At 53.0% G+C, this 14,791-nt stretch overlaps 1 protein-coding gene across 1 annotated transcript in view; it reads left to right on the forward strand.

Annotated features, from left to right (window-relative positions):
* Positions 1–668: 668 nt before the first annotated feature.
* The window catches only part of LOC100903456 (low-density lipoprotein receptor-related protein 4), a 43,616-nt gene continuing 29,493 nt past the window's right edge, over positions 669–14,791 (forward strand). The window contains exons 1-8 of the mRNA XM_029111157.1: positions 669–713; positions 3,651–3,705; positions 6,589–6,762; positions 8,209–8,376; positions 8,695–8,793; positions 12,149–12,277; positions 13,114–13,230; positions 14,058–14,174. Of these exons, the coding sequence (XP_028966990.1) occupies positions 669–713; positions 3,651–3,705; positions 6,589–6,762; positions 8,209–8,376; positions 8,695–8,793; positions 12,149–12,277; positions 13,114–13,230; positions 14,058–14,174 (904 nt within the window). The remainder of the gene's footprint in view (positions 714–3,650; positions 3,706–6,588; positions 6,763–8,208; positions 8,377–8,694; positions 8,794–12,148; positions 12,278–13,113; positions 13,231–14,057; positions 14,175–14,791) is intronic.

Genomic DNA, 14,791 nt, shown 5'->3' on the forward strand with positions numbered 1-14,791 from the left:
AAACTTGTGTTGCACTACCTAAAAATAGAGCTCCGCTCTGTCAGCTGATTCTCCCATTGGCGAGTACGCTGCTCGAGCAGGGAACGTCCGTCTGACCAAAAATGGTCAAGGTCTCCTCTCATCGGTCCTGGGGGTCATTGAGGAAAACGGGAGACTCCAGTCCGAGAGCCGACTGGAAGAGGTGGGATATCAAACCCCGATGCGGATGGAGGGATTGTGACTCGACGGTGGCCGCGCGGCCGACGGAGGGAGAACGTCGACGACAACGACCTGAGAGCGGTGTTGTAACCTTGTCCGGTGTGCTTTTCCCTTCCCTCAGCAGGAACTCTCCTTTTTCGGCAGGACCCTTTCCACCGTCGAGCTCTCCATCCTCCTGCTCTTGCTCCAACGGAGAGAACTTACTGCGCTCCGAAGACAGTGATGCGTTAGACGGTGTTCGTGGGACGACTACCCGGTGGTGCTCCGAGTTGTTTTGTCTCGTGTGCATGTGTGCTGTGTGCGTTCCCGTGTGGATTGGTGGTGAACGATTGATCGTTTGATTGATCGACGGATCATGTGGACCTAACGCAGCGTTTCGTTGACACCTCTCTCAGGCGGGCTCTGGCAAGAGATCCGACGGACTCGCGAGTGGAGTGGAATGTCCGCACCTTGAGGGAACGTGGACCGACATGAGGTGGCGACGAGTCCTTCTCCTCATTCTCCCTCCGTCGCTGCAGTTGTTGTTGTTGTCGTTGTTGTTGTTGTCGTCGTCTCTGCTTTTCCTGCTGCTCATCACGCCCGCCGGAGCCGCGAAAGGTTCGTTTGCACTTTGTTGCGCGACACCTGCAACAGAAAAACTCCCAAACAAAAACGTATTCCGGTTGGTTTCCGTCTGTGCGTTGGGGATTCTTTCCATCGAGGCTCGTCCTCGTGTTTCCTTGCAACCGATGCTAAGGGGATCCTCGAGGGAAATGAACTTGATCCCTAGTCGGCGTTCCTCGTTCGCTGGCTCCGTCCGTCCTCCGTTAAATGAACTTTTGAGCCTGACAGTCGAATTCGTGGATTTCCTCGCAATGGAGCCACCAGCGCGTTTGAAGATCGAATCGTATCGAGGGCACGCCTCTCCTCATCTTGGGGCCGACTTTCGCGATGCACTGTTATATTTTCAAGACGACAGAGTGCCGAAGTCGATATCGACCGGCACGACCTCATTGCGATTCGGGATCTATTCTTTTGACTGGAAATGGAATAAACGGCAATCCTCGGGAGCCTTGCTCAAGGCGATCCGCCGGGGGGGGGGGGCTGTCAACAGTCTGACCATGAATCGACGCACTGTGTCTCGCTGAAAGGACGTCGATGCAGTCGACTCCGTCCGCTCGGAAGGATAAGTGGGGAGGGGAGGCCAGGGGGTCACGCTGACGAGCTTTGAGGGCTTTTTGACTGCTCGGATGACAAGTTGGTATGTTTGTAGGTCGTCCCGCCATATTTCTCTGTCCGTCTCCGGACACCAGAGACAAGGAGTCGGGGTCAGCCCGATGCACTCATGTGCGAAATGGTCATCTCGCTGACGATGACGTTTGACATGCTCATACAGTGAAGAAATATTCCCTTAGAGACTTCTCTCTATCGGGATGATGCTTCGAAACTTCATTGCGAGTTCCCGTCGGAGTCCGACAGATTCCCAGATGCGACTTCGGACGGACTTCAGGTTTCCCAGAGCTCCGTATGGTTCTCGGATGAGGAGGCTCCGTGGAATATTCACGCGAAGCTTATCCAAACTGCTTTCGATGCGTCCGATGACGCTCCCCGATCCGACCGCGATCGAGTTGACGTCGATCGTCAGCGCGTGCTCGACGGCGACGCCCTCGTCCGGATGCGACGACGCCAATTTGTCAGTGAAAGGGAAATTGAGAGTAGTGAAGATTTTCCAAGTCATTAGTTCTCCGCTTCGATCATTCACGGCTCACGCTCCCTGATCCTTTTGGTCAGTCGATGGGAGTTGGGTGAGGGGAATGCGATGGAAGAGGGAAATAACTCTCGATCCCTGAGTCTCGAGCTGACTGCGACAAGATGATCCGTGTCCGACGATGAGCCGCTGTTGACTCCTGCGAGGATATTCGCAGACGGGTCGACTCCGTCCAAATTAAGCTAATTACTAGATCGAGTCGTCTCTGGCTGCCACCGGTATGAAAATAGTTTCAGCGATCCTGTGACACCCCGGGAATATTCTCGCGCTGTACCAAAATACAGCGATCCGGCTCTTTTGAGAGGGCCCGGATCTCAAAGCCGAAAAATCACAGTCCCGAGTCAATCACCAGCGCTGATTCCGTGCGTCGAGTACGACGAGGCTCCCGCATGCTTGCGAAACTTTTTGAACACGATCTAAATGAAGGAACATGCGCCACGTCCTCTGTATTTGTTCCATGCGTCGGCGAGTTCCGACTCGGTTGACTTCGGAAACGCTCGATATAGCATCCGCGGATCATTAAAAAATACTCATGTGCTCATCGTTCCAACTGGAAAGAGCTCGAAAGCTTAGAACTTTGCTACATGGTGACCACTGATTCGAGTCAAGAGAGCTGCTCCTATCATTAGCACTATGGTGCACTTCGTATGCACATGCTTGCCGAGCTCGTTGTGTCTCGATCAAGTCGTTCATGAATAATGAAAGCCTTAAACTAAATTTGATTTTGTCGAGCAGCGGGAAAATCGCTCGACGGAGCGACGAACAACAAGAGAGCGGAGAATGTGTAGACGATGGGGAAACCAGACCCCAGCCTGTGAGTCTGGACGCTCCAAAAGGATGAGAGGGAAAGTCGGTTACACAGAGAGGGAGGAGCTTCCAGAAAAACTCTCTTCCCGAGTGCCGAACGTCATCCTCAGCGGTGTTCAGCGTTCGTTCACAACCATTGTTTTCTCCCTGAGAAACACGAACACTTGTGAGAGACAGCCTCTCGTTTTTCTCAGTAATTATTCTTTCCCCATTCCTCCGTTACCCCAGCGTCGAAACTCCCGGCGCGGCGTTGGTCGTTCTTTCGAGCCAGCTCCTTCTCCCCGCCCCTCATACCCGCCTTCCCCTCGTAAGGGGGGCAATGACCGCTCGTTCCGGGATTGGGGAATATGTCCCGAACACAGTTGTGGATCTGAATCACAACTCAAGTTTTTTAGCGTCTCTTCCAAAAGAGTCCCGGTGCTCGTTGATTCTCCCCGACTTATCAGGCTCATCCAAAAGACGTCATTGGGAACCGCAATCTCTAATCGTGCCGGGAAGGCTACGAGGCTACGATCTGCAACAGGTATTTCTCATTAAGGCCTTCGCCGCTCCTGTAGCCTCTCTGGGAAGGTATGGACTCTTTTCCATGTATGTAGATATTGTGTTCATTCGACGAACGTAGGAACACGTCTCGCGTGGACTTGTACGTGGGCTAAGTGAGGAACTACTCCTGGGACCGGTATAGATGCTCGGTGGATTGTTGGCTTTCTCGCTAGCAGTAGTCGCTCACCGGCTTAGACAAAATGAAGGCTGGCACCGTTGCATATATTGTTTTATTGGCGAAAATTCCCAATGAGTCTCCAGGGGAGGCAAAATCGATTTCTAAGCAGGTCCTAATGAAGTTACTGCTGATGGACGAATCGGTCTATTCTCTGGCGCTTGTGACGGCTTCTCACAGAATGCACCAGCCTTGTATCGGTTAAGTCGAGTTGCCCTCGTGGAAGCTCTGGATGGTTCGCCGAATTCCCGTTCGATTCCGGGAGAGGAACGAATGGATTCGGAAAAGAGGGGAGAATGTTCTGCGGTCGATGATCGCGGCGATCGAAGACGATTGATTCAGGATCATCCCCCGAATCAATGTTGTTGGATTCGATCGAAGCCCAGCACTGCTCGTTCTTCCTGGCCCATGATGTGAATTCGCACGAGAACTTCTGGCCCACGGGAGGAAACTCTATGCGCGGCGCAGTTGGCAAGTGTCCGCCCCATATCATCGGGGGGATAATGAGACGGACGGGATGGGAGAATATCAAAAATTCTCTTCGATGGCTTGCGTCGAGGAAGTTTCGAAGTCGACTCATCCGGAATCGGAATTAGGAACCGACGTGGAGCATCGAGTCCGGGAAAAGAGCATCATTGAGGGAACGCATCGATGCGTCGACGTTTCCCGGTCGTTCGTTCTTTCACAGGAGTGATACGCAACGGCTTCACATGCGAGGTCTGACTTTTGAATGCTTGCTCGGATGCAGTGATCTCCTCGCGCTCTATTGCGTCTGGGAACGGTCTGTGTGAGAAGCTCGTCTGGATTCCCCATTGTTGTTGTTCCAGTCTCTACCGAGGTCCTTCGTAGCTGAAACTATTGTTCCAAGAGCCGTTGTAAGCAGGCCTGTCCTCAGTCGGTCAGAACGTCGAGGAGCGCATTACATGGTGTGAAGCAGGACCTTGCGAATTTCGGGATTCACCAGGGCAGATGCGAGTCTGGAAGCTCAGACCGCAGAGCATTCCATTCGTGGCCGTGAGCCGGGGGTGAAACGCAATCTCCCGCCTCGGCTGCCGATATACGGAGTTTCGAATACACTCATGTCCTCCAGTCTGGGAAGTCTGCCTTTCAGCTTCAGCTTCCTCCCTCGAAAAGGAGCAAGTTATCTGTCTTGGGATCCCATGAGGAAAAGATACTCTCGAACTCGGCCTTTGAAGCTCTCCAACGACGACGACGACAAGGAACGCCATGCCTGTTTTCCCCCCGTCAACGAGAAGCTTCAAACGGAAGAAGGATCGAACGAGCATTCTAACCGGACCAGGCCAAGGTCCGACCGACCGAAGAGGATACCAGACTGCGGGAAATCGAGACAGGAATAAAGCTCCGATCCGACCAAGCAGACCTTTTCGGAATCAGATACGCGGGCTTTCGAATTCCCAGACGGTACTAAATGTAATACAATTACTTCCGCGAGCTTCAGCAAGCTCGACACTGATAGCACTCAGCTCACGACATTCCTCGACTTCATCCTTCAGGCCGCTCGACAGTTGAAGAAGACGTGCATTTCGACTCTGGAATGAACTAATATCGATAACTTGACTCCGCGTCCTCGTGGCTCGAAGAATAAGAACGGTTCAGTTTTCGAGTTGAGTCGGAGGCAGTTCTCCTCTCCCAGTCTCACTTCGCTTCCGGGAGCACTGCTGGCTCGTATCTTTTGGAAAAGATTCGGGAAATAAAAGAGGCAGGACAAGAGAGAATTCCAAAACTTCAATCAAACACAATCACTGGGAAAGAAAATTGATTCCCGTGGAAGACTCCATCACTCTCACGGCAGAGGAGTCCATCTGATTAGGTTCCACTGACGATCATGCTCCTCACTACCCGAACCGTCACTTAGCGAGAACTTATTATGGAAAAAGCGGCTCCTGTAAAAATCACAGTCTTTGACCACTCTGAGAGGATCTCGAGAGAAACGATGAATCCTTTGAACACCGAGGAAATCACTTTTTGCGACCATTATGAGATGCGACTTCAAGTGTTCATTCATAGATCTCTGAGAGGAGAGACTGAACATAGACGAGTCGATTTTCTGCTCGGCACCAGACCATTCAACCCACGATTCTCTCGCTGAATAGCCTTTGAGAGCCCGGTAATCAGAATAGCGCAATCGTAACCGACAGATCCTGCCCCCCCCTCTCCTCTAAGGTTGGCGAGAACAGGGGCACTTCTCCGATCGCTGTCCGCTGTTGGATATTACCTGGGTATTCGATATTCGCTCGAAGTTCTCAGCCCGGGACAAGCTAACGCAGGATCAAACCGAAATAATCGTGAGGGCCCTCTTCGGACGCGGGCAAGCTCCATCTAGGCACCAGCAGTAGCGTCCATAGGGGGGGGCCAAGGGGGCCATGCCCCCCCCCAAGATTTTCAGTCGACCTGTCGTCAGATGGACGCACTTTCAGCGTACTCAAATTGCTGAAAACAGATCTGCGGAGTACGATGAGAGGAGAGAGATTGAATGGCTTGACGGCGTTCAAAATTCATCGAGGAATGCCGCTTACTGTTGAAGAGATTGTGGACTACATGGCGGCTAATCCGAGAAAGCTTGAAATGGTTTTGTGAAGTAGTTTCGGGGAAGTAAACTAATACTCGAATAGTTCGATGGTTGTGCTATTTGTGATGGATTAAAATCTGAAGTTCCTGCATTGCCCTCCCTTATGGTCATGATTGTAAGTACGGGATTTCGTGCTTTATCTCGAGAATCACCATCTCCGGACAAAATCGAGAAATTGTTTTTTTGATGCGACTCAAGAAGTCGGCTGGCCCCCCCCAAAAAAAATCGTATGGACGCGCCTGGGCACCAGTGACCGTTTTCGGGGGGGCCGAAGACCTCGATCCGATTCCGGAGTTCACTGATCGACGCGGAGACTCCCTGCATTACTCTTTCGGCGCCTTCTCTGGGCACTGTCTTGGAGCTGTCGGTCCATCATTCCCGATATCCGCGACGTTCCCTCCCCACTATGACGCTATCTCGTCCATCTCATTTTGATCGTCGCGTGGGTCATTCATGAATGACCAGGTCTAATCCTTGAAGAGCATCTCAGTACATCCCCAGCGAAGCTCAATGAATTTTTCCTTTCAGTGGGCGTCAGCAGTAATGGCTCGATTCGGGCAACGAGAATCTGTGAATGTGGACCGTCTCAATTCGCGTGTCAGGAGGTTGTGTCTGAGAAAGGCAACTGTACGTGTATACCGGCGAGGTGGCATTGCGATGGCGACGACGACTGCGGAAACGGCCGTGACGAGCAGGGATGCAGTAAGTGTAAAACTTTTGGAGAATCGGAATGGTTTATTACCGCATCGAATTGTCGGTCTCCTCCATTGGAATAGAAGTGTGTACGGGTCCGTGTTCGGGGAAAAAGTCTGCTCGAACGATCCTTGGAGAAACCCCATTAAATTCACATGACTGTCCAGAGTTGAATCCGGGTCCAGCCGTCCTGGAGCATTGAGTAAGGGACATACCGACACGGGTTGAGATTTATCCCTGGGAAAGGAAGACGGATGGAATATGCGAAAAGTCGTCGTTTGGATATTTAAGTATTTTGGGCTGTTTAATCTTCGCCGACTGCGGCTTCTTCTGACGGCGAAGCTCTCGAGGAGTTGATGATTTCACGCTTTCGAAAGCCAAACCCGTTGCATGCTGGGAGCACCGTCAGGGAGGGGGTCCGGATAAATCAGTCACAGCCTGATAGAGTCGTGGCTTCCAAAATATTCGAAGAGTTCGGGGTACGGAGAGCTCTGCGACGAGAAGGCGTGATGCTCCGGATCAGAACTTTCCCGGACGCCTTCCTTGCTTGTTTTCGAACCCCGCGAAAGGATGCCACTGATATGGCTTATCTGTACCGGGAGTCCCAAGGAACGCTCAAACGTGAAGATTCGGGAGAGTCGTGGAGCCAAGTTCTACTTTTCATCCTTTTCGTCGAGAATTCCCGAGCTCCAAGCAGAGAGGAACGAATTCCGGAAGAATCGTGGCGGCGCCATGATAATATGTAGGCTCGTGAAGCTAGCAATCTTTGGAGAGATCGCTCATCCACTCATAGGGTAGCGATAATAATCATGATGAGTCGATGAGTTTCCGACCCGACGATGCTCCTGGCTAGGTCGACCGATATGCAAGAAATAAAAATTCCAACATGTGACCTTCTTCATACTCCTTTTAGTGTCCAGCGTTTGCATGGAATCAACGCAGTTTCCGTGCCACAACGGAGCTTGCATTCCGAAAGATCATTGGTGCAATGGCGTCAACGATTGTGGAGATCATTCCGATGAAACGGATTGCCGTGAGTATCTGAGCGGAGGAACAACAGCCGTTGATCTCGAGACGCACCTGGGCGCAACCCGCTCGAAGATTACTTCGGGTTCAACGGGGTGCGCAAGTTTCCTGCGACGATACAGGTGTTTACAAGTCTGGCTACAAGAGTTGTTGGATTCAAGGCCGCTTTTTAGAGCTCTGCTTTTATGTGGCCCGCGACCATCAGCTGCCATTTCGAGGGGTAAAACAAACTCCATTAGCGGATAGTCTACAGCGCCGCATCCATCTGCTAGTCTCTGCGAAAAGCACCTATAGAAATTCGCCTTCACGAGACGCAATCATCGGACTGTGGATGACGCTCGTTCCCGGCGAGCATCGATCGAGAGGGGGGAAGGTCGGGAGACGATGGATTCAATATCGCATGAATCTAAGCATATCTATCCCTTGCAGTGGCGCGAAATTGCAGTTTGTCAGAATTCGAGTGCGCCAACGGGAGATGCATTCCGCCGCTGTGGCAATGCGACGGCTTCGATGATTGCGGAGATCACTCGGACGAACAGTGTCCTCATGGTACGTGGCATGTCGCGCTCGGATGCGCGGTGGCCTCTGATTGCCGAAGTCATTCCGCTGCGAAAATCGATAGACGAAGGGTTGCCGAATCCTGGAAGAAGACTGAAGTTTTGATTGCTCGGCTCAAATTCGCTCACCCTTTCGATATGAGAATTAATTACGAACCACTGTCCCGCCATCCTCGGGATCATATTTCGGCATTTGGTGCGCGTTGCGGCCGGGAACCGCAGTAATCTGAGGTCGAAGTGAAATGGGCGAGATTATTCGCCTTGATGACGCGTTCGCCGAACAAACCCCTCGCCTAGCATCGATCAGCGTAGGAAAAAATTATTCCGGAGATAATTACTATCGGCGCGGATGTTTCAGCGTTGACAGGATCGACGTCCTGTTTGGAATTCCCTTGCAAGACCGGCTCGTGCATCAAATGCGACTCAAAGGGACCGTGTGGGGATGGCGCGTGTCGAGGTGAGTCGATTTCCAGCACAGGTATGGTTGAGGGGAGAATCTGACTTTTTAGCCGCCGGGACCGCTCGGTCGCAATCGACCGGGGTCGAATTCGCGTCGGTCCGTAGTCCACGCTCCCGGAAGCTCCGAGAGACGTGTGTTTCCGAATAGTGTGGTCGTTGGGAATTCATTGCTGAAGAGCAACCAGTCGGCTTTTGAGGGAAAACATACGGGATAGCGACCGATATGACGATGCGGCCACATCTAAAAACTCCAAGCTATCAAGCCGGTGGTCAGCTCGACAACGGCTGGGAACACTGAAGGGCTATGACCGGGGTGGGTTTTTTCTCCGGTAACACCAAAACGATTCGCCATAAAAGACAAAACGATCGCTTGCAGTTATTGAGCACTTCGAGGGTAGTAGGGGGGAGCCGTCGACGACTGTATTGCTGATCGAGGTCACCTCTTGTGTCTTCGCCTCTCACCTACTCCTTCGCAAACATGGGCCGCCCATCTGCTCCAGCAGTTAGACCGGCGGAAGCGAGCTGCCGTCATTTGCAGGAGGAAGAGCGGGGAAAATAATTGACATCTAAGCCGGGGAGCCATTGGATGCCCGGCGGAGCGGGGCCGTGGCTGATGACGGCCTCGTCGGCCAACAACCGACAGACTTGGATTCTCAGAGACTAATTTCCAAAATGTCGTGGAAGTAAGCTCCGGTCGGGCCTAGGAGAGAATCCTGAACTGTGCAGGGGAACAGACCGGAGCCTTCTCGCTCTCGGCGGACCAGCTGATGGTCTGGTCGTTCCGCAGATGGCCGGCAGCTGGCCGGCAGCTGGCCGCTCTGAACGATGCGGGGATCGAGTGACAAGTTCGTCGTCGCTCTCAGATTTCTGCAACTGAGAACGTCACGGGCGAAGCTGACTCCCGGGGGTTTTGGGCGAGGAGCGAAGAGGCCTCCCGATTCATCGTTCGTTCGATGCATCCATGGAAGGACGCTTACAGGACACCGTCTCATTCGACCACCATGATTAATCAGTGTACCAAAGTCCTGTTGAATTCTGTGTGACGGGGAAAGGTCTGAAGAGCGGAGGAACGATCCGGTTCCCGAAAACACTGTGATGGGAATGCCACTCCGCTAATTGTATAATGATCCCAATGCCGGGAGTTTCTCCAAAAGAGTTCGTTTTGCAACCTCGTGGAGCCTAATTTCAAACTTTGACGCCTTCTGTTGCCTCGGAACCGGAAGGCTCAAACCGGAAGCTGGAGAAATTAATACCTCCGACGGACTGGTCGCGGTTGCTCTTTGCCCACTCGTGCCACCTGCGCCCCGTTCTCCATTTCCCTTCAGCCCTCCTGCGGTCGTGATTCTTTGGACAAAATGAGCCCCCGAATTCTTCACGCAGCCTTATAAGCGGCTCTATTTTCGCATTAGGACCGAATGCCTCCGTCGTGATTATTATTATCATTCCCCGGAGAACCACTCATGATGTGCGGGATCTCAGCGAGCCGTTGCGGCACAGTTCTGCTCTTCTGGAGAATAGATGGCGGGACTATACGTCAGAGGGATTCCTGATCGCGGAATGCCGCATTTCGAACAACATTCGCAGCCTTGCAGTTTCGAGGGTATAACCCGGCAACTCGGCCGATCCCAATGGCATTAGCTCGGGAATTCATAGGTGCAGATTCCGGGAACGATACAATGGAAGCTTCACGTCGAGACGCGCGGAACGATGAAATGATTAATTCATTCCGTTCGGTTACTATGAATACAGAGAGAATGATTGCACGACGAGTTCAACGGAAGAATTCCGATTGGGAATTCTACTCGCGAGGTTCTATCCGTTCGCGTTTCCTCACGGGGCCTCCACGGGGCCTCTCTTGCATTACGACCCGGAGCTGATCTCGGGTGATCGCCTTTTCGACTCAGAGCGAAAATCGAAGATACCGAGCTCAAAGTACCTAGGTAAAATTATCCCGGCGAGGATTCATCGGAAAAAGTCCGCTCGACGATAATTTTCCGCGAAATTTGCACGTGTTGCGAGTGAGCTGGCCGAGCGACTGCGCCTGGATCTGCTTATCACACACCGCCTGTGCCTATAGTTAGATCTCGTTAAGGAACTCCTTCTTGGAATCGCTCCGACACTGACTGAATCGGTTGCCGCAGAGGAAATTTGCGCGGAACGCTTCCCAGCGCTGCGGCGTGAGCAGACGATTCAGGAGGAAGATAAGTCCGAGTTTATTCGCAAGCTCGATGCCAATGATTCTTCCGGTAGGGATTGGTTCGGCAGCGATCTGCGACTCCAGTCCCGAAAATTTAGGAGTGAGACCATACGGACTTAAATAGACTCCAGGAACGTAGTCTCCCAACTGCCTAACTGCCTCTGCCTAGGGATAAAGGTCGTATCTACGTAGAGAAGAGCTGTTAGTTCGAACTGTGCTCATGCGGGAGCGTATCATATTCCGAGCTTGGGGTATGTGAAGAAAATTGAGGCCGATCAATTGCGTAGCCCGCGGCGCAGCGCTCCTGGGATCGCGAATATATTCAGCCGGAGCGACCCGATTCCGTTTTTGAGTTCCACGATTCGTCCATCGGAACAGAGATTCGAGTGCCAGGCCGAGCTTGTTCTGAGAGGAGATCCTCGATGGTATTCGAGCATCGATTCAAAGAAAACCATTTGTGTCCCTCACCTCAGCAGGTGTGTTTGCTCTCATCCCGCCCCTCTTCCCCTCGTTTCTATCGCGTACCCAGGGACGTCCCTGATCGATTCCGATTCCCTCGGCTCCTTCCGAACATAATCCCCCTCCGTGCTCCGTCCGCGCACAACTTCGAGGATCGACTTCATTCCGTTAAACCTACGCGCTCACTCGATGCTTGCTCGACGCAATTATTACGACGGTATCTCGGAATCCCCGCTGATATGTCGGCAGAGGACTCCATTGTGTGATGAATGATATTGTGCTGTGGGGGATTCACGCAGATTCCCCTCATTCGACCGGACCTCGGCGTCCTGGTCTGTACGAGCTGACCGGCCGGAGAACGAGCGAGCGGGCTCACGAGCGGCAGACGGATGGAAGGACCAGCATGCCTCCGAGAGACGGCTCAGTCAGTTATCCGGGCGGCCGCTCGACCAACCAGCTGCTCTCTTGATGAGGTCATCGCTCAGGGGCCTCGACAGCTGTCGAGACTAGATTTGTGGCAACATCACTGGGCTGCTAACGTCGGAAACGCCTCGGACCGGCTGGTAATTGTACCTCGTCGACTTGGTCTCTTTCTGACCCTCTCGTCGCCGTCGTCGTCGGCTGTGGCCTTGTTGTCGTTGCCACTGGCGCTCCGAATGATAGAAACCAGACTAATTGTGCGTTTCGCGTGTTCCAGACTTGGCCTCCCTCCCACGTTGTGCTTCCGAAGACGAATTTCTCTGCGCCAACGGTCGATGTGTTCTGGTGGCCGCACGCTGCAACGGCCGGGACGATTGTGGGGACAGCAGCGACGAACACAGATGCAGTGAGTATTGAATGGTCGCACTCAATAGTCATCGTCTGCGGCTGGACGAGGAATACCGCATTCGCCCCTCTTAGCCTCCGATGGCCTCAATACGTTATTAGGTCGATCCTTAGAAGGGAGCTCGGGATGCTTTTCACCACTTTGCACCTGGACTCGACAGTTTCCGCCTGGCTATTAGATAAGTACATAGTACTCAGAAGGAGTCCACTCAACGGTACGAGGGGACGTGGGCCACGTTCCTCCACGACGACCCTCGACGGAAGAGGACGAGACAAAAATATTCCCTCCCGTCGCGTCGAACTTATCCTCAGAACCGTGTAGGTATCTACTGGGTACGATCCCGGGCTAAATCTCCTTCGAAGCGGAACCGTAAACCTCGGTGCGGTTGCTTCTCTATCGACCCCGCGCGGGGGTTTTCCCATCGTACGCACCGGATGGCTGGGGAGAGAGGGGGGCGACACTGCGGATTCGCTGGAGTTCGCTGTCGAGACACTTGGGCGACTTTCTTGTGTCCACCAAAAACGCTCGCCTGTCGAAAAGCTTAAGTGAAGAGACATATGAAGTCGAATGTCGATGTCAGATCGAATTCGAGCGAGGCTCTCTCTTCTCGGGAATCACAAACGGCGGTTCTCGAGCGGAGACGTCGATGTATTGTTGGTACTACGCAGGGAATGTCGCCGACGAATTATTCATCGTTTCCATTCTCGTCTAGGAGTGCCCGAATGCGGGCCTATACGATTCGGGTATTGCGCTCGGAGGATATGCGGTGGCGTTTCTTTTGGCGATGCACACGACGAGATCGACGTCTTCTAAATTTTTTTCCCGCGATTCGGCAGATACCGACTGTCAGGAGGGTGAATTCCGCTGTGAGAAGGACGGCACCTGCATCAACCTCGACTGGCGATGTGACGGAGACTCGGATTGTTCCGATGAATCAGACGAGCGCCAATGCGGTGAGTAGATAGAATCGCATCCGTCGGTGGATGAGCCGATCGGATCGAATTGGAGTTTCCGATCGTGGCTCTGACGACAGAGCTCGCGCACCTATATCAAACATTCCTCCCGGACTTGGGACCGAGATCTGGATCCTCGAGACTTTGTTTCCGTTGTTCTCCCACGCTGCGAGTCCAGAAAATGGAATGGGTTCGGGAGTCGAAGAAAATCAAGCGTTATGTCCTCCCTCCGAAGCGCCGAGCGCTAGCTGTTGACGTAGCTTCTTTCTTGGTCGCATCCACATGACGAGTTTCGTGACGAGTGAAATCTCTTGTTCATTGTGATCCGTCGCTAAACAATGAGGATCGATTAGTACCTGAGAACGGGGCGGATCGTAGCGTCCGATTTCTGAAAAGAGCCCACGCGTTTCCCTCCGCGCCTCCGGAATTCCGATTCCGAGCTCAACTCCTTGAGGAGAAAAGTGAATCCGAGGATCCCTTGTCGAGTGAGTCCGGCCGATGGATTCGGAGGGAGACCGTCGCGTGGCCTGTTCGGGGCAAGAAGTAGTCAGCGAAAGCAGACTCGTTCGGAGCCCGCCGAGAGGAAAGTCATCACAGTGTCTTCGACCTTGAGGAGATCATTTTATGAGATAATCAGTTTTGCCGCAGAGCGTTCCTTGACGAGCGCTCCCTGGAAAGCGTTGTTTCCGGTGCCAGTTCCTCAGGCATTAGGACCCGTCCAGCTCATCAATGCTCCCAGTTCTCCTCCTTACCCCCAGCCGGTCGAACGAACTATTTCCCGCGGTGGTAGAGCATGAGCGTTGAAGTTGGTTTCTGTCTCCTTCCAGAGCGTCCAGAGTGCTCAATGAATCAGTTCCAATGCAACAATGGTCGCTGCATCCAGAAAGAGTGGAAGTGCGACGGTGATTTCGACTGCCAAGACATGAGCGACGAACAGGATTGTGGTAAGCGTCATGGAGACCTCTCGCGATCCAAGCCTTTCCCCCGAGTCTAGTCAGGTCTGATTCGCTTGACAGAGGGAATCAGCTTCCCTGGGGAGCAGTACCCAATCAAGGGGTATTAGCTCACCGTGAGGATTGACCCGAGAAACTTACGCGACGTTCAGCCCACCGGTCAGCCCATAGGTGCACATCTCCCATCGAGATCCGCCCTGACCACATCGCTGACGTTGTCTGTTTCGAAAGAAACAGAAGAAGAGAAAGAACGCGAGTTCGGATCTGACAGACGCTTTTTCTCCCGGGGATCTCACCAGGAACCTCTGGGATATGTACGGGGACCGAGGGTTCGCCAATTCTCTCCGGGCGCATCCTTGAGAAGATCCCTCAGGTTATGGCCGACCGAATTTAAACGCTCAAGTTCCGCGCCTCAGACCCGTTAGACCTCTCGGGAGACGGGCGGAGGAGCGGAGGGAAGAAGTCCATATTGTACGTTTTCTTTGATGACTCGTACCCGAGTCTAGCGGACTACCGTTGGGGAAGACGCTTCATTGTGTTAGCACAGACAAAGGCTCAGCATCTGCAGATTTTCGCACGGATCCGAGCTTTGCGAGAATAAATCACAG

Source organism: Galendromus occidentalis, unplaced genomic scaffold (genome assembly GCF_000255335.2).
Source record: "Galendromus occidentalis unplaced genomic scaffold, Mocc_1.1 scf7180000077360, whole genome shotgun sequence".
NCBI lineage: Eukaryota > Metazoa > Arthropoda > Arachnida > Mesostigmata > Phytoseiidae > Galendromus > Galendromus occidentalis.